At 40.8% G+C, this 19,486-nt stretch overlaps 1 protein-coding gene across 1 annotated transcript in view; it reads left to right on the top strand.

Annotated features, from left to right (window-relative positions):
- Positions 1–18,834, top strand: part of prkg2 (protein kinase cGMP-dependent 2) — a 35,660-nt gene extending 16,826 nt beyond the window's left edge. Inside the window, exons 7-19 of the mRNA XM_034118346.1 lie at positions 1,838–1,915; positions 3,564–3,658; positions 5,738–5,806; positions 6,105–6,203; positions 6,307–6,457; positions 10,427–10,563; positions 11,827–11,916; positions 12,194–12,335; positions 12,873–13,036; positions 13,251–13,373; positions 14,960–15,022; positions 16,305–16,371; positions 17,309–18,834. Coding sequence (XP_033974237.1) covers positions 1,838–1,915; positions 3,564–3,658; positions 5,738–5,806; positions 6,105–6,203; positions 6,307–6,457; positions 10,427–10,563; positions 11,827–11,916; positions 12,194–12,335; positions 12,873–13,036; positions 13,251–13,373; positions 14,960–15,022; positions 16,305–16,371; positions 17,309–17,404 — 1,374 coding nt within the window. The 3' untranslated portion in view covers positions 17,405–18,834. The remainder of the gene's footprint in view (positions 1–1,837; positions 1,916–3,563; positions 3,659–5,737; positions 5,807–6,104; positions 6,204–6,306; positions 6,458–10,426; positions 10,564–11,826; positions 11,917–12,193; positions 12,336–12,872; positions 13,037–13,250; positions 13,374–14,959; positions 15,023–16,304; positions 16,372–17,308) is intronic.
- Positions 18,835–19,486: the final 652 nt, after the last annotated feature.

Below are 19,486 nucleotides of genomic sequence, written 5' to 3'. Positions count from 1 at the left end.
TCCCAGAGAACTTATCCTCCTGGTCACCTTCATTCTGTGCATTTCCACCTTCTTCACCTACAAGCTTTAAAAGGAAAGGTGATCTGGCAGCTCGCTGAGTCAGCTGTGGATGGTGCGTCAGGTTCTGTATGATTGGTGGCATAAAGTGGAGGAATATGTGTCTGAATGAGCGAGAGAACACACTACACCTCGATGTTCAAGAGTATTTTAAGGTTTCATTCATTTTATGATGCTTGTAAGACTTATCTAAACATTGAGACAGTCTTTCTCTGTCAAGTGTGAGCAGCACCAACTGTGTCTGAGTGAGAGCGGACTTCTTGCGAGGTCTTTGAGCCTATACCATGGCTACTGGAAGCACTTGTGTCTGATTGGCTGAGAGGTGTCAGTTATCATCAAATCAAGACTCTTTGAGGTTAAACAAACATTCAGATTCTGTGAAAAGGGTATATTCTGCAGGAATCAACAATACTGATACCGAAGGCTATGTTACCGTTGAATTCCTACTGATGAAATTAAAACACAATAAAAATGGGTTTTCTTTTTGCCTGAGATAAGTGTATGTGGTGCGAGGAAGAAAATACACTCTTACTATTTGAATATGATATATAAAATAAGGGAATCTGTTCCAACTTTGCAATGCGATGGTCTTCACTTCACATCATTTCATGACTTACCAGAACATGATATATCAGAATACCCCTTTTTATGCTATGGGCACCTATACTTTACAGTCATATCGGCTGGCATGCATTCTTTTGTATTGCTCAGTACAACGGACATCTTTGATGAAAAAATTGAGGCCCTGTCGGACTCTTTGAGATTTGATTCTGGGATTTGAGTGTCTAGCTTGCTACAATATCGGCAAAGGGTTTCAGAGATGGAGAGAAATGTTGCTAAAGATAGCTAGCCTTTTGCCATCATTAACCGCAGTAGCCATGGCGAGTTGACACGGAATGTAAACTATTAGAAAGATGGAGGGGCAGTGTTGCTAGCCTGGTGCTACTAACGTAGCTAAGGTAGCTGAGGAGGCTAGCTTGCAGCGTTGTTTTGCAGCTAAGTCATTTGTTGCCAATGCTGGGTAAGCAACTCTCCTGCACGATATTATGCTGTTTATCAAACTACGTTTTGTAGCAAAGCCAATAGGAACGTGGACCTTTAATTGGACAAAAAACTGTCTTGAGGAACTCTTTCTGAAATCTCCTGTGATTGACCAAAGTCACTGGCTAGCTTTTCTAAGGCCTGAAAACAGAGCCCAGAAGTCTAGAGGTTTGTCAGACATATATTAAAATATGCTGAAAGGTTGTCATGGCAAATTGATGCCAATAATATTCTGCCTACCCCAGCTTTTATAATATCATGTAGCATGGGGAGAAGTGCTGTTCTCTATACTTTATGACTGAGAGCAGATAACCAGTGACATTTATCTTTATATGTGCAAGGCAACCTGATACCAAAAAAGGTCTGAATTTTAAAACCTTGTAATCCAAGCCCATCTGTTCTTGTGAAAACCTTTCTTGCTATTTCTGCTAGATAATACCCATTGTCAAATCCTACGTTCACCATAATCGGAGGCCATCATGACAGACATTAAAAAACATCTTAATCAACAGACTATCAAGCTTTACTTCATGTATCATTAATCCCATGAGGTTCCCAAAATCCCCTCCATGCTGAGAAGCTCTGAATGACGGAGCAGTATTGATGGCTGAACTCCAGCTCTCATCCCCGAGGCGACCGGCTACCAGGAATCAGACCAACCGGTTCAATGGTTAAATCAATGTAATGCTTCAGCTCTGACTGTTGTTTTCCCCATTATTACCCTCCTGTCTCCCATCAGGAATACTATGACAAGGGAGAGCACGTCATCCGGGAGGGAGAGGAGGGAAGCACCTTCTACATCATCGCACAGGGAAAGGTAATGTATGTTATTCACAGACAAACACACAAGCACATCATTGAGCTTATAACTTATGTCAGGACCCTCAATTGCTACCCTTGCAACACTGTTTGCTGATTTTAACAGTATACCGTAACAAAAGACAAACCGAAAATGTTCTCTCTTTTCAAAAGGCACTTGCGAATATTGGCCAACATTACCCAATGTGGAGGCAGCATTTGGCGAATGACAACAGTGCTTTGAATTAATGCTAGTGTCAATATGCTATATTAATCACAATGACAAGGCAAATGTCAAATCAAGCTATTTAAAAACCTTTTTTGCAGTGTTTCCCATTGGTTATGAAAACCTGTTACACATGGGCTGCAGAGATTTCTAAGCCGTTATAAGACTCTGCACTCATTAGGGCTGGAGACACAAGCCCTTAATCCTGTCCTTTCAACAGTACAATACATCCTCTCATGCCTCAGTTAGACAGTTCTGTATGACGTCTCTATTGCACTGATAAGGATGCTGCTCCAGCACCAAAGGCTTTTCTTATCAGTGAGCATGAGTGCTGGGAGCTACAGCAATACCGCTGGTCTGTCTTGCTGGACACTGGAACCCTTTCTGCTTTCATTCTTCCTTCAATTTGGGTTGCAGCATCTGTGTAAACAAAACTGCAAACCACATACATCAGGTATGTCATCCTGCAACAAATCTGCAATTCAAAGAAGAGGAATTTCCTTGTGGCAAATTCAAACAATTGACTCATTGATTCATTGACTAAATTGCTTACACAAAAAAAAGGGTTAGGGTTTCCCTTTTTTAACAGACCAGTTTTGGTCAATACTCCAACAAAACAATATGTTGGTCAAGCTGTATGTGAGTTTGGGGGGTGTGGGACTATGACTCACCCGCCCGTCTGTCTGATCAGTCAGCAACCTGACACCGGGGAGCCAGGGGAGATGGAGAGAGGCCAGAGTTGTCCACAGGGGACTTTCAAAATGCCATTATGAGGCTTTGCGGGACAGCACCTCCTCTGAGCTAAGCTAACTAAACCAGAGAGGAACACATGTTGTTTGGGTGAAAGGGGGCTAATACAGGAAATGGTTCCACCCCCCTGCTCCCTTCGTACCCCCTGACAAGGGAGGGGATAAACTCTGAGAGCTCTTGCCACCAGGAAAAACAGGGGAAGTGAAGGTCACTTGGGTCGAACGGGACACTTAGCTAAAACACACCCTGGCCGTTATGGCTGTGATATCATTGCGGCGTTTTTCCGGCAGGGTGGTGCCACGAGTGGCATGTTTGACCTCGACCGGGGCGGGCCACTGGTTTTTAAAGCCTCACAAATTAGGGAGAAGTTTCACAACATCCTGCTGGTGGATTTTTGTAAAAAAAAACTGCTGCTCTATACAGCAGAACAGAGGCAGCTAATTAAAACCTCACAACGAATGTGTTTTATCTGACAGAATGTCAACTAAAATATCATCAACCCCACTTAATCACTCGTAGCCATCATGTTCCAATTACTATAATTGAATGTGTCAATTATTGCAATCTCTTAGGATTCTAACTTTTTACATTGCATGTAAAAATATTTGGAGAAAATTGAAAGCACCTGTAAAAGCTGCTGACTGAATAAGTGAAGTGTGCTTTAAAGATCCAGCTGACATGTGTTGTGCAGGTGAAAGTGACCCAGAGCACAGAGGCCCACAAGCTCCCACAGATTATCAACACGCTGCAGAAGGGAGACTACTTTGGAGAGAAAGCACTTATAAGGTAAAAACAAACATCTCACACCACCATAGATTGTCATTTATTTCATGCCTCTAGATATATTTGGGTGGTTAGAGATACTGTTCCATTAGCCCAGTCATGTTTATTGGTATTGCCCCAGTATCACAGATAAGGTTTTTACAACATGAATACCCAAAAATCCACAACCCAGCCATTAGCATTACCTGCTTACTATATTTAAAGGGGACATATTTGAAAAACTCATCTTTTCAGTGCTTGTGCACATATATGTGGGTCTATAGTGGGCGTACCAACAAAAAAAAAGGGCTAAAATATGTCAGTCTGTGAATTTTTTGCAGGGCTGCAACCCAGTCTCACGGCATTTCGTGTTATAGTCACGAAATTAATTTAATCTATTGATTCGTGTTCACCAACACGATTTTTGCACTTTTTTCGTGTCACACAGAACGATTTTAAAAGCAATGTATTTCTATTGGTAGTATATTTCGTGCCTGCACCACGTCTTTTTGTCCGGTCGGGTCTTGGAAGACCAGAAGCTGTGTGGTTCATAAAAACATTTTCTTACTCAATATCTTACCCTTAGCCTAACCCTAACCCTTTTATTTAAAATTGTATAATGTCGGAGTTTTTTTGCCGTCCGCGAGGAAAATAAATGGGGCTCAGAGCCTCAGAATACTGAAATCTGTATTTAAAAAAAATGTGTTCCTTCTAATTTGTTATTATTTGGTGCAGGCACGAAACATACTACCAATATAAATACATTGCTTCTAAAATTGTTCTGAGTCAGAATACTGAAATCTGTATTTTTTTTATCTCTTTTTCCTTCAAATTTGTTATTATTTACATTACTTTTAAAATCGTTCTGTGTGACACGCAAAAAATGCGAAAATCGTGTTGGTGAACACGAATCAATAGATTAATTTTGTGACTATAACACGAAATGCCGTGAGACTGTGTTGAGGGCTGCCTAGGTCCGAACATGTGATTGAATAATTCATTCAGATTTTGCTCTTATTTTAAATATCTCATGCAGATCCTGACCTTTTTCCCATTTCTGGTTCAAACACAGTGTGTTAGTTCTTCCGGTTTAGCACTATGATTTTTATTTGGGATTATTCACAGCTACACTGCGGTTAAACTGGAATGGATTAAACAGTAAAACATCCATCTTCTAATATCGGCTGGCAGGATGACATATGAAATGGTTCAAAATCTCGTAAGAGCACATTTTTAATAAGTCTGTAGGGTGTCTTGGTGTAAACTGCTTCGTTATGAAGAACTAAGAAAAGTACCAAAGCACCCTTGGCTGTCAGGCTCCATACTTAAGCTCATGTCCACAGTTTATAATAACTATCTCTGCCCAAAGGTTTGCAAAGGTCCACAGTGTTGAAATGTATAAAAACAAGTAAACCTGTAAACCAAACTCAATTAACCTGCCAGTGTGCTATTTAGCTTGCAAACCTTCTATCTATCAAGCTAACTAGCGAAGGTTAGCTATCTATCTAACAAGCTAACTAGCGATTGGTTAGCTATCTATCTAACAAGCTGGCAAGTGAACTTAGCCATCAATCTATTGTTGAATAGCAAACATCAGCTATCCATCTAACTAGTTAACTAGATTATGTTCGCTACCTATCTAAAGAACTAGCTAACGAATGTTAGCTATCTAGCTATTGCCAAATTGTTAGCTCTCATAATTTATTTTAGCACTTTCTAACAGCTACAGACATTACCGTAAATTCCCAAATATGCGTTAATACATAAACAAATCAGATATTGGTCAACAAAAGCTTTAAAATCGTACAACTAAAGAAGTGTGCAATTTAATTTTAAGTGTGTTTAAGCACCTTTATTATCATTATAGGTAAAATATTCCAGCTGTCAATCAAATATACATTTACATTCTATTTTAGGTTTAATATATTTTTTTATACAAGATGTTGAACATATTGATTCACAGCTGTGACTGTTTTGCAGAGCCATTCTTTGTTGACTTTAAATGCAAAAAGACCTACTAATCCCAAAATCATTATCATAGAAAAGAAAAAATGTGTGTGTGTGTGTGTTTATGTGTGTGTACATCTTGCTGTCTTTTTTCAGTGATGATGTCAGATCAGCTAATATTATCGCAGATGAGGACGGTGTGGAGTGCCTCGTTATCGATAGAGAGTGAGTATTCTGACATTTGAACTGTGGTTTTCTGGACACTCACAAAAGTGTTGTCCCTCCCCACAGCTATTAGCATGACGAAAGCTTTTTGGCAGAGATACACATGAGAGGGCCAAATGTCCTCCCATTACCCAGCAGTCTAATTCCAATAACAAGTAAAACATTAGAAAAATTACAATGTGGAATCAGTGAAAACTTTCTTCCCCTCTTCTCAAATGCTCTTTATCTCAGTAAGACACATCAGTTAAACCAAAGCCAACATTGCAGCGTTGACATCATGTGGTTGTTGTTCTTTAAGGACATTTGATCAGACAGTGGGCACCTTCAATGAGCTGCAGAAGTACCTCCAAGGCTACGTGGCAACACTTGATCGTGACGACAAGAAGAGACATGCCAGGTACTTGCAGTGCTGAAGTTTAACATATTAAGAAAAAAACATAAACAAATCTATACCTGTGATTGGTTGGTTTAGACGAGGCCCTTTCTCTGTCTCCCCTCAGAAGGTCATTGTCGCGCCACCAGAGCCATCCGCTGTCACCAGACGTCATCCAGCTGAAGGAAATGGTTTCCACGTTTCCTACATCCACGCCCTTCGACCAGCTGGAGGTCGTGGCTACTCTCGGTGTCGGTGGCTTTGGACGAGTAGAACTGGTAAGACCTGAAGATAAGAAATGTTTTAGATTATTTGTATTATACTATTATACAATTATTCTTGCCAACACTGACAGAGTTGTCAAAACAAATGAATGCATGTAAATCATAGTTCTGGTGCAGTGGACTAGTGCGTTGGTGTTCGGATCAGGGGGTCACAGGTTCAAACCCCACTGCAGTCAGCATGCCGTTGTGTCCCTGGGCAAGATACTTCACCCCAAATTGCTCCTGTGGGGATTGCCCACAGTATTGAGTATGTAAGTCGCTTTGGATAAAAGCATCTAACAAGTAACATGTAATGTAATGTAATGTTATAGCAGGAATCTTGAACGCATATTGGAAGCTAATCACTTTGTTAAAAACCCTGTCAAAGCTACTACATCGGGGTATAAGGGCCATTATAGGTTGAAAAAGAGAGGAGGAGAAATTAAAAAAGTCAGTGCGATTTAGGTCAATGTCAACACCGTAGTAGCGACCTGTCAATCACAAGGTAGCCCCGCCCTAATTGTCTATATTATTATAAATTATTATAAATGTAACCATAAGTTGGAATTAACTCCACCTGCACACTTGACCCAATGCGCTCCAAATTTGTTAAAGAGAGCCTCCCTGCCATCTCCCAACTCATCGCCACCATCATGAACTCCTCCCTCAGATCTGGATCAGTTCCCCCCTCTCTCAAACTGGCTGCTGTCACACCCATTCTCAAAAGACCTGGACTCACACCCGACATCATGTCCAACTTCCGGCCCATCTCAAATCTCCCCTTTCTGTCAAAAATACTTGAACATGTCATTGCCTCACAACTAAAATCCCACCTCAGCTCCAATGACGTCTTTGAGCCATTTCAATCCGGTTTCCGATCAAAACACAGCACCGAAACAGCTCTTCTCAAAATCACAAACGACCTCCTCCTCTCCTCTGACTCCGGCAACCTGAACATCCTCATCCTCCTCGATCTCACCGCAGCATTCGCCACCATCAACCACACCATCCTGCTGTCCCTCCTCGAATCATCACTCAACATCACCGACACTGCACTCTCCTGGCTGAAATCCTACCTCACCGACAGACATCAGTTTATCAACATCAACAACTGCACCTTGTCCACTGCTCCTCTGTCCCAAGGCGTCCCCCAGGGTTCGGTGCTTGGCCCCCTCCTCTTCATCCTTTACATGCTCCCCCTTGGCAAAATCATTCGTCGCCACAACCTTCAATTTCACTGCTACGCCGATGACATCCAACTTTATATCTCAACAAAAACCATCACCCCAACAACACACTCCACTCTCACCAACTGTCTCTTAGAAATAAAAGCATGGATGCAAACAAACTATCTCCAACTGAACAGTGCCAAATCAGACATCATCATCATCGGCCCCCCATCCCGTACCAAAACCATCCAGGTTCAACTTCACCCTTGACGGCAACACTCTATCCCCCCTCCCTCACATCCGCAACCTCGGAGTCATCTTCAACAGACAGCTCAAATTCAATCACCAGATCAATCACATCACCAGGACTGCCTTTTTCCACCTCAAAAAACATTGCCTGTCTCCGCCCATCACTCTCCTCCTCTGCTGCTGAAACCCTGATTCATGCATTTATCACATCACGACTCGACTACTGCAATAGCATCCTCTACGGCAGTGGTTCTCAAACTTTTTTCAATAATGTACCCCCTTTGAAAAGAAAATTCAGCCAAGTACCCCCTGGTCAGCGCAAACACAATTTTTTAGGGAAAAAAGCCTATATAAAGAGGTACAGTAGGGCGCTGCACCATCGGTGTCTGATTTATTAAAACAACAACCTTGTAACACTTAAATGCTACATTTCAAATGTTTACAATCCATCACTAAATTCATGGCAAACCAATTTTAACAACATGCAATAACACTAAGACGACATTAGTTGCATTGAACTGATCTTTTTAATAAGTTGTAGCCTACTTACAATGTAGTGAGAAACATGGGCTTGTGCTTCACTGAGGATCTTTGTCATTCTGACAGGGAGGCAAACTGCAGTTATTACACTTCGCGTTTTGAAATATGTGTAACCCCACACTGCTCAAACTTCGTTACTTTTCCTAAAATTGGTATATTTATTTATTTATTTATTTATTTTGGGGCGTGGGGAATGAAGAGAAAAAAAGATATGAGCATTTTATGAGCATGGAATTTTGACCCCTCATATAAACATATGCATAATGCTGCGCTATACTTTGCGGCCACACGCCGTTGCCAAGCATCGCTTATTGTTTAGGTCCTTTGATAAGCAGACAGTCACATAATTAACTAGAAGTAGCTAGATCTGATAGATTTGGACATAAACGCGAGTGAAGTATAACCGAACGCGAGAGAGAGATCAGATCATAATGGAGAACACGCAGGTCTTCCGGATCACAGCTCCCCCGCTGTGACGGACCGGTGAGCGGAGCAAAATACACTAAGAGTTAGACCTAACACACTTAGCTAGTTTATCTACTCTGGAACTAGCTAAACTAGTTATACATATATGTATTCTTTACTGTCGGGTCACTTAGTACAGGTTCAGCGAGCTGCACGAGACTGACGGGCTGTCAGGAGAGGGAAAGAGAGAGAGAGGGAGAGGAAAAGAGAGCACCCCGTTTATTTTTCCCATTTTATTATCCAGAATTACTGTAAACTTTTGAATAAAGTAGTTAATCTACTATTAGTAGTTTGTTTAAATGCATTACTTATGTTGTTTTTTTATTAACATAAAATAAATCTCACGTACCCCCTGCAGTACTCCAACGTACCCTTATGGGTCCGCATACCCCCATTTGAGAACCACTGCTCTACGGCATACCATCCAACCTCCTCAATAACCTCCAACATATCCAGAACTCTGCTGCCCGCCTCCTCACCCACACCCGCTCCCGAGACCACATCACTCCCGTCCTCCAGAACCTCCACTGGCTCCCCGTCCGTCAAAGAATCCACTTCAAAGTCCTCCTCAAAACGCACAAAGCCCTCAACAATCAGGCCCCCCCCCTACCTCACAGACCTGCTGCACGACTACACCCCTTCCCCCTTACCTCACAGACCTGCTGCACCACCACACCGCCTCCGATCATCAGAAGCCAACCTCCTATCCATCCCCACCCGCATCAATCACCGGACCTGGGGGGACAGAGCCTTCTCCGTCGCTGCCCCCTCCCTCTGGAACTCACTCCCCCAACCCATCAGAGACTGCACTGACCTCACCACCTTCAAAAAACTCACAAAAACTCACCTCTTCAATCTGGCTTTTAATGTGTGATTGTTCTTGTATTGCTTGATTTTAATTTGACTTTAACTATATTTATTTGATGTTTTTTTCTTTTCACAATCTTTGTAAAGCGACTTTGAGGACCTGTAAAAGCGCTAACAAAATAAATCTATTATTATTATTATTATAAGTCAAAGAAATACATTGTGCTGTATTGAAAAATTCTTGAAATGTGCGGTTGAGTAATTTTTACTCAGGTTATAAATCAAGTGAGTAGGAGGACTTTTTAATATCTTTTGCACTTAGAGAAATGAAAGAATTATTCCAGAGAATGACTCATACATTAAAGATGCGGATAACTTCGACTACAGTCTTACAGAATTACTGAGTTTTTCCTGCAAATGTATAACTTTATAATCTGAGTTTTTCTTTTAAATGTAATATTTCGCTTGCCGATTTATGTCTACAACTTATTGCCAGAATATAACCCCCCTCCCCGGACTCAGTTGTGTTTATTTACACTGGCCCAAATCAGCTGTATTCAAGGCCTCATTATGACTTTTTGAAAATGTAATGATATATTTTTACACAGACATTTTTTTTTGGTAGATTTGGACCCTCATCCCTAACATTAAAAGTCCATCAGCATATTTTGATAGCAAGTAAAACCTGTTTTATTGTTCAAATGAGTGAAAAAGATCACTGTTGTGACATCTCACCCTGTGTTTCCATCGACAGGTGAAGGTGCAGGGCAAGGACGTGACCTTCGCTCTTAAAGTCATCAAGAAGAAGCACGTGGTGGACAACAGGCAGCAGGAGCACATCCACTCGGAGAGGAAGATCCTCGCCGAGGCTCGCTCGCCCTTCGTCGTCAAGTCAGTCCCCTCGCTCGCCCGAACACATTTCCATTCTTTATCCCACAGGATAAAGCTCTTCTCCATTAGTCGGGAAAACAGTGCCCCGCTTATTAGTTTTTGATGAGATCACAGTGTAGGCTTCGAGCAGATTACATCCTCTCCACGGGGTAGAATGGCAGGGGATATTAAGATGTCCGCTTTGAAAATGTAGTTATTTCTCATGAAATATTGCAGCAGTAGCTTTTCCTTGCCTTTTGTGAGATTACAATGATCCAATTTGACTGTACGCAGTGGAACAGACATAGATATTAAAGCCATTTTTCACCTTCTGAAAGGCTACTGCTTTTGAACTCCTCTTCATACACTCTATGTATTTATTTCACTTTTGTTTTAACTATTATCTCTTGGGTTGTTTTAGCAATTTACTCAATTTACCACGAGGGTCAATTAAAGTTGACACTTTTACAATAACAATAATTTGAGCAGTCATTTCTTCTATTATACTTTCTGAAGGAATGCAGTACAGTGATGTTTTTTGTAGCTAAAAACACGCAGACGTGCCTTATTTCATTTAGGACAACAAATGTATTGGGCAAACCTCTGATGCACATGGTGCATTCGTGTCACTCATCGGATGGTCACCGTTCCCAAATTGGGAATTCATTCTTCTGACTTTGGTCTGTTATGGACGCAACAAATACTTTATTTTGTAATGTATTGCTCAGGGCATTTAAAGAACTTTAGGTTGTGTTCACGTTTATTTCCCTAGCATAAACTTTTTTAGAAGAAAAAAAAGATAACCCTAACCCTAACCCCATTTATATAAGTGATATATAAATGCATTTATAATGTTCAATTGCTAAAAAGAAAATTCATTAAAAAACCAAAATATACTATAATGAATTTAAATATTGAAAACTGGAGCTGTATTCAATCATTTAGGCATCTTGCTTTCTGTTAATGATCATTTGCTCTTTCTGCATTTTACCAAATGAAGGCTAATGTGGACTATTTAGGCAAATTATTATATAATGTAACCGCTCTCTTCTAATGTTATAATTACATTTAACGGAAACAAATTAGAGACACTTTCCGACAATTCTCTTAGCAGCTCTCGTTTTAGACAGAGGGTGAAATGAGGTGCAGTATGAGAAAAATAAAGCACGGTTTGAACTTTAAAGCATTTAAAACACATCACAGTAGAGGCACAAAATACAATTATGAACCTGAAAAAGAGCATAAAATGTCCTCTTTACCTTTTCCTTGCATCTCTTCCTCTAGACTTTACCGCACATTTAAGGATGACAAGTACGTGTACATGCTGCTGGAGGCCTGTCTGGGTGGAGAAATTTGGAGTCTGCTCAGAGACAGGTAGGAGAAAGTGACACTTACAAAATTCCCACATTTTACTGAAAAAACATCATTTTATTTCTGGCTCGTTGCATGAAGCAAAGGTATTACTTTAAGGTTTCCATAATGAGACCCCCTTCCCTGGAAAAGCAGGTCCAGCGGTCGTAACTCACTGAACACGGGCAGCCTGTGTTCAGGTGCATTTGTGTAATAAGACCACTTCTGCTTCTCTGCCTCCTGAACAGTGGGGGATCTGACCGTCAGCAAAAATGTTCAAATGTGTCTTTCTTGTGTTTAGAGGGAGCTTTGATGAGACCACTGCTAAATTCTGCGTTGGTTGCGTCACAGAAGCTTTCGATTACCTCCATCGCAAAGGTGTTCTCTACAGAGACCTGAAGCCTGAGAATCTCATGCTGGATACTGAGGGATACATCAAACTGGTGAGTCTGAAATGAATACTTCACCCACAAAATGATCATGTTTATATCAAATACTCTACTACCCTATATTATCTTCAATTTTTAGAAACTTTCTTTTTGCCTCATCAAAAAAAAAGATACCCCCTCTGGCGCGTATTTGGGATTGTAGCCTTTGTAGATCATTTACATGCACGGAAACCTATATAACACACTACAGGAAAGGGAAAAACCCAAAATGCATAATTTCATTTCATCAAGGCTTTTCCCTGTTTCTGATTCTTTAACCATGTTGAATAACTTTTCATCATTTTACATGTTTCATTTTGAGTTAAACATACAGTACTGTAATATTCTGTTAAAGGCTGTGATTTTTCTCGAAAATGTATGTAGGATCCTTATAAAGTTTGTTAGGAACCCTGCTTAGCTCACTCAAATTGTAGCATTTGCAGGCCATTAACATGCACATATATACACCTATATAACACAATATAAGAAAGGGTAAACCCCATGATGCCTAATTTACTTAATAGAGTTAACTGCTCAACTCTTCCTACCCAGGTTGACTTTGGTTTTGCAAAGAAGATAAGATGTGGCCAAAAGACGTGGACCTTCTGCGGGACACCGGAATACGTGGCCCCTGAGATCATCCTCAACAAGGGCCACAACTTCAGTGTGGACTTTTGGTCTCTGGGCATCCTGGTGTTTGAGCTCCTCACTGGCAGGTCAGTCATCTGTGCTTCCAGTCTTTATCAAGGCTGTATCATAGTCAAGCATCATATAATCAGCCTTCTTCTTGATATCACTTCAATCTCCTTCCTGGTTTGCAGTGCTAATCAGTTGAACTTGAACAGAGTGCTGCTGAAAAGCTTCCGTCTAACAGACCTCAGCTCAATCAAAGAAACTAAATCCCTGCCTTTGTCCTCCTACTCTTTACAGTCCTCCGTTCTCAGGGAGTGACCAGATGATGACATACACTTTCATCCTGAAAGGCATTGAGAAGATGGACTTCCCCAAAAAGATCACCAAGAGACCCGATGACCTCATACGCAAGCTGTGCAGGTACAACGTCACATGGGCAAAAACAAAGTTAGACTCCTCCAGTTTACCACTGATGCCACATATGCACATATTTAAGAAAAGAAGCTGATGGAGTTTCGGTATTACAGAAACATGTTTAGTAAGTGCATTTAAGAAAATGTGTGTTTTAGTAGAGGAATGTATATAATAAATAACTGCACTGACTTCAGGTTGAGGTTGGGGTAAAGGTTAGGGTTAGGCCAAAGACCCTTTAATGATTTCTAGAAAACTGACAAAAATGTCAGCAGCACTATTGTTAGGTCTGTATGGCAATGGAAAGAGGGCTAACATAAAATTGTTAAAGTGGACCTATCATGCTATATTTAAATGATATATTGTAGGGCCATACCTATATAAGGTATATTTATACGTTTCTGTTTTCAAAATACCAAACAGATCATGCATTTTAGCCATGCCTCATTTCGCTCTATGTGCTGTTTGCTGTCTACGGGGCTGATTCTGTGAGACCACGCCCCCCTGCAGGAGAGGGTAGCCGTGCTCTGATCAAGTCAAGAGGGGGAGAAAAAAAGATCGCCGTCCTCCGTGTTTTATTTATATATACAGTCTATGGTTTAATTATATTATTATAGGCCTATAGAGTCATTATTCATTTGTTTTAAAGCTCAATAAATAACAAAGAAGACCTTTGACCGGCACTTTTCTAATTTTGTCCGGAAGATTTAAACTTTAACGGACATCTTGACCGGCGAAAGAAACTGAAACTGAAACTCTGCCGCACGGTCCCCTCGTTCCTTGGAAGAGGCGGAGAGGTGGGTGTTTGTCATCTGCTGGTGGACTAACCGGAGAGAATTACAGTGCTTGCCTCGACGGGGAGGGATTGCATTGAATTAAAGCAGCGGGAGCAAACGCTTGCCTCGGGGAGAAAAAAAGCCACAGCGGAGAATAAACAGAAGGGTAACCATGTGTTACCATATGCACGGGAAGTCTTCTTCGCTGCTTTTGTGGCAGACTACAGCGCCACTTACAGGCCTGGCATATGTACTACAGCGTCTCCAGCGCTTTCGAGCAGCAATGGCCGGCCGTGGCCCAACCCCACATTCCCCTGATAGGTGGAGAGTTGGCCCAATAGCCGTAGCGCCACTTCTGTGATGTCATAGAAGTGTTCAAATCTGGATCAGTCTGTATCAGATCCGTTGCAGCCCCTTTTTTAGAGATTTGGGTATGGAGGAAAATAGAGAGGGTTGTGTTTTCTGACACTTGGTGAGTTCCCTGGAACACCGGGGACACATATTCATGTATAAAAGACGTACAAAAGTGCATTTTGCATGATAGGTCCCCTTTAAGTTGAGATAAGATAGGAAGTATGAAAGGATAAGACACAGCCATGACTTTAGGAATCACTTCTGCAATAGGAATATTGTTTGTTATTTTGAACTATAGTATCTATAAGTGTCTAAGCCCTTTGAATATAATCAAACAACCAACATTTTAATCAATGATACTTATAATTGTCCAGTATTTGAACAAAGCAAGCATGGTTACAGAAGAATAAATTCCAAGTTGGTTTGGGGGAAAACAATAATATCCAATCCTGATTCACTTTACAGACGGAATCCTTCAGAGCGACTGGGCAACCTAAAAAATGGAATAACTGATATCAAGAAGCACAGGTAAGAGGCAACTGACTCATTTGGTGATTGAACACAGTGAACAAGATCAGTGGGTTCAAAACATATTCAAACGGGCTTGTTTTCTTGGTGGCATTATTTTCACTTAAAGAGGCCCTATTCTTTTTTGGGGGGTTTTCACTTTCCAGTAGTGCATGTAAATGGTCTGCAAAGGATACATCCCAAAGTTCCCTCCAGAGGGAGTTTCTCTCCCACACACTCCCCCCTGCATTAAACGCCTCCATTGGACTACTTTGTTTACTTTCGGAACATAGAGACATCACTATGTAATACTCAAACTTCTATTGGCCAGTCTCAACCCATTGTACGTGATATGCTATGGGGTGGGACATTTCTAACACATCGCTAAGCAGTGGACCAATCAAAACAGAGCCTGCCAGCTAACCAATCAGAGCAGACTGGGCTCTGGTTTCAGACAGAGGGTTAAAAGAGGTGCTGCAGCACAGGCAGTATGAGAATAATCAAGACCTTTTTGAACATTGAAACATGTTAACATGTCCTGAAATACAAATATGAACCTGAACATTTAACTTAACCTTTTTTAAATATGAATTTGAAGAGAGATACAGGAAGGTTTACATTAGGGTAAAAAATTACAGCTAGCATAGGTTGAAAAGTATCTTACTTTAAATGAGGTCTGATGGAGTCTTTTACTCGTCTTCATATAGTTACAGTTACATTGTAACATCCAAGATGCAAATTGTTCAGCAATAAAAAGTTAAGTTAAGCTTGATGTTTTTCCCCCCCTATGTGTTTGAGTTAAAATTACGCTTGGAAAGTAACCCACACTGTAGAGTGACAGAAACGTTAATAGATGTACTCACATATGAACTAAGCCTGCGAGCTAGTTCAGGCAGTCAACTCGAGCACTTATGCTGCATTCATACATAACGCCCCTTGCCACTCTACAACCAACCAAACAGAGTCTCCTTAATATGCCGCTCTATTTAACCTGCCAGATCTCTCTCCATGCATTGCTTGCTGCTGCTGCTGCGTTCGTGCCCTGCTATTGCGTTCACATTGCTACCGCTGCTGTGTTTCATGTTGCTGCTGCTGCTTGCCCCACCACCACCCCAGCTTCCATCCCAGCATCCACCTGTAGGCTCGGGGGTTAGTTATTTAATCATCACTCATCGTGCTATGTATATCTGTGGAGTGATGATGCCCGAGCCTAGTTGCCAAACTCAACTATATGCTGCTTCTAATAAACATGTTAAAGAAACACGTGAGTTGTCTGACTGAAATGTCTTTTTCTTCTGTGTAGGTGGTTTAATGGCTTCAACTGGGAGGGACTAAAAGTGAGGACTTTACCATCTCCACTGAAAAGAGAAGTAAGTATAGATAGTTATTTTTCATATACAGATCAAATATTATATTGGCACTCGGAGAACCTCATGCTCCTCCGATGATCCCATCTCACGTGCTGGGAAGTCCTTCTTCAGACTTTGGAATACTGAAGAGCTTTAAAGGAAATATGTTCTATCTTATTGTTCAGATGTGTTTAAAAAGTGCAATAATATTGTATATGTTTCCGAGTTGGTGTTCTGACTTGAGAAGATTAATAGTTAAACATTTCCTACTTGGTAAATTATTTTCATATCATTTGCAGCACAAATGCCCTATTACAATGTTTTCACCACCATTTGTGTATTCACCCCGAGATTTGGATCTGTTCAAAAGTGATTTTTGTTTTTTTTGTTCAATGCTATGACCTTCCACCAAGTGTCATGAAAGTAGGGCTTGTAGTTTGTTTCCGTTACCCTTCTGACTTCTTGGTAGATGAATGGTGACAGTAAAGCAAAAGTAGACATTTAATAGTGATGCATATAAAAAAAAAACCTGCTTAATGTAGGTGAATTCAAACCATATAATAATAGTGATTCCATTTTTGCATTGAGCTTTAAAATGTTGCATTAGTGTGTCTTGGAGCAAGCAGCTAGACCCCTTCACATTTATCCTGGGTCACATATAATTGGGTTTACAATAAACATGGAAAAGAAAAAAATTCTACTGCTAACTTCTGCTTTGCACGTGTCAGTGAGGAGAGCAGATGAGTCAGTGACTGTTGTTTTCTTGGACCCCTCAAGGCTTCTCAGAGGAGGATATCAGTTGAACATAAACTGCCTTATAATTGCAACAAAGAACAACAAGTTCAATTTTTAGGTGCTCCATAAAAGGTTTTCCACTTTTGTTGGACTGTTAGTCTAGAAGCATATTAAGAAATCCATATCTCACCTTTTTCTACTTATGTCTTCTCTTCCACAACAGCTGTCAGGACCGACAGATCACAGCTATTTTGACGTCTACCCTCCAGATGAGGACAGTCCTCCTGATGAACTGTCTGGTTGGGACATCGACTTCTGAGACCTTCTGCCATAACATTCCATCATTGTCTTCCTTTGCTTCCTATATACAGAAACTGAATTGGAAAAGGTGATCTCACATCACCCGAGACAGCCGTGGTGGAAGTCCTTAGACTGGTTACTTTACCGTCTCAACACAAATGAAGAGTTACAGGAGAATTCTTGTTTAAATTGGACTGTGTTGTTGTGATACCATCACTTTCCTTTTGGTTATTAAATCTGTATGACAATGCAGTGCCAGAAGCTGTAGAAGTGGCACGCTAGCATAGCAAGCTAACATCTGTCAAACTGAACATTACTGAGGGTTCTTCAAAATCTGATGCTGAGAAATGATGCTCCTGTTAGTTGCAGATAAACACTCACCTAAATCAAACACAGCTGGCAGTATTTGTGGGTTGGAAACCAGTGAGGTATCAAGTCCTTGTTGCTGAATAAACAACCCTTTTCTGAATGGTTGGGGCACTAAGCATAGGTAGAAAAGAAAAGTTTGCCTTACCTTACAGGTCAGAAATCAGCTCTGCATTGTAACCAGTTCCAAAAACCACACAACCTAGAATTCATGAAACATTTTGCTTTGTCACCATGCCATTTTGATTCCCAAAGATAATTCTTCAATGGCAAAGTTTGGCCATAATGTGGTTTAGTCTACAGTGGGATGACCAGGTGTCAGAACTGATTGACAGTGACCCTGCTAAAACTTGCCTCTATTCAATAGCTGTTTAGAATGCAAAAGAGGGAAATCACCATTGGCTGTGTCAGATGTCAATCAATCAATCAACAAATATGTATTTACGAGTGTTGCCGGCTCCCAGATAGTTTTTTGTGACATTTCAGTTTTTTTCAATCGCACATTGAGGTGATTTTGATTTGAAGCGACGCTCGATGCGAGACTCAAGAGAAAATGCCCATCTATATATACATTCCTCCTGTAACCAAAATAGGATAATCAAACAGATAAGGTAACGGCAGCTGAAATAACCACAACGTTTACCAGACTGTGCAGCAATGGCAATCATACGGTTCAGTGGTAGTAAGCTAGCTCCAGTCATTATTCATGACTTAGAGATTGCAAAAACATTTGGAGGATTGTTTGTTGGAAAAAAACCCAATTCAAACCAAAAAGTTTCAATAGAAAATGTAAATGTTTAAGGGTTAGATGGATATTATGTTGAAATCTAAACTACCTCTTAGCACCGCAGTAACATGTCCCACACAAACATCCTCTTTGTCCATGTGGCTTGTTGGCACCTGGACACCCTAGTCTACAGTTATAGTAACCACCCTCTGTCAGCGTCAACAATATGGTGGTAAGAAGCTCAAAGTGTCACACACAAAAAGAGAGTAGCTGCTTAACACCGAAAAAACTATTTGTTTCTCCGAATCGAAGGTTAAAAACACAAAAGCATTGTACACAATTTAAACCAATCAATGTTGTGTAATTAACAAGGATAATCTGATGTTTTTTAGTGGATGAGTAATGCAGATATCATTGTGTAATCATTTGACAGTGAGGGGAATACTTCCGGTTTTATTATGAAAACTTCGAGACCGGAAATACTGTTTTCACCCCGTGAGGGTTGACGCCAACTTTACATGGACGCTGAGGAAAGACGTAGTATATACACGTTCTGTGGCGAGACCTCAAATCATCTTCGTAATATCTATCAAACTATAGATCCTACACATCCACTGGACGTGGATTCTAAAAGTACAATATACACTGCTCGCTAGAAATCTAATCAAAAAGCATTTTAATGGCCAAACTATCCTACAATTTAGGATTTTCCAGAGAGGGTTATTTGTGAATATACGACCCACCGGAGCGTTTGCAGTCAACGGGAGCACTAGAGGTCGAAAAGTTTAAAACGTGATTATACTGTAGGTCGTAATAAGCGCTTGAACAATCTACCTATTTGGTCGTAATAAGGGCTTGATCAATCGACCTATTTGGTCGTTTGAGTTGGAGGACTTGTTGCCAAGAAGATAGCTAGCTTGCAATGGTGCAATAGTGGAAAAGTGAGGACAGTTCAAAGGCCAACACTGTACAATTGAATCCCTTAAGGGACAGAGAGATACATCAAGA

This window comes from Trematomus bernacchii, unplaced genomic scaffold (genome assembly GCF_902827165.1).
Source record: "Trematomus bernacchii unplaced genomic scaffold, fTreBer1.1, whole genome shotgun sequence".
Taxonomy (NCBI): domain Eukaryota; kingdom Metazoa; phylum Chordata; class Actinopteri; order Perciformes; family Nototheniidae; genus Trematomus; species Trematomus bernacchii.
Note: the sequence above shows the minus strand (reverse complement) of the source record. Positions and strands in the feature narration are given on the sequence as shown.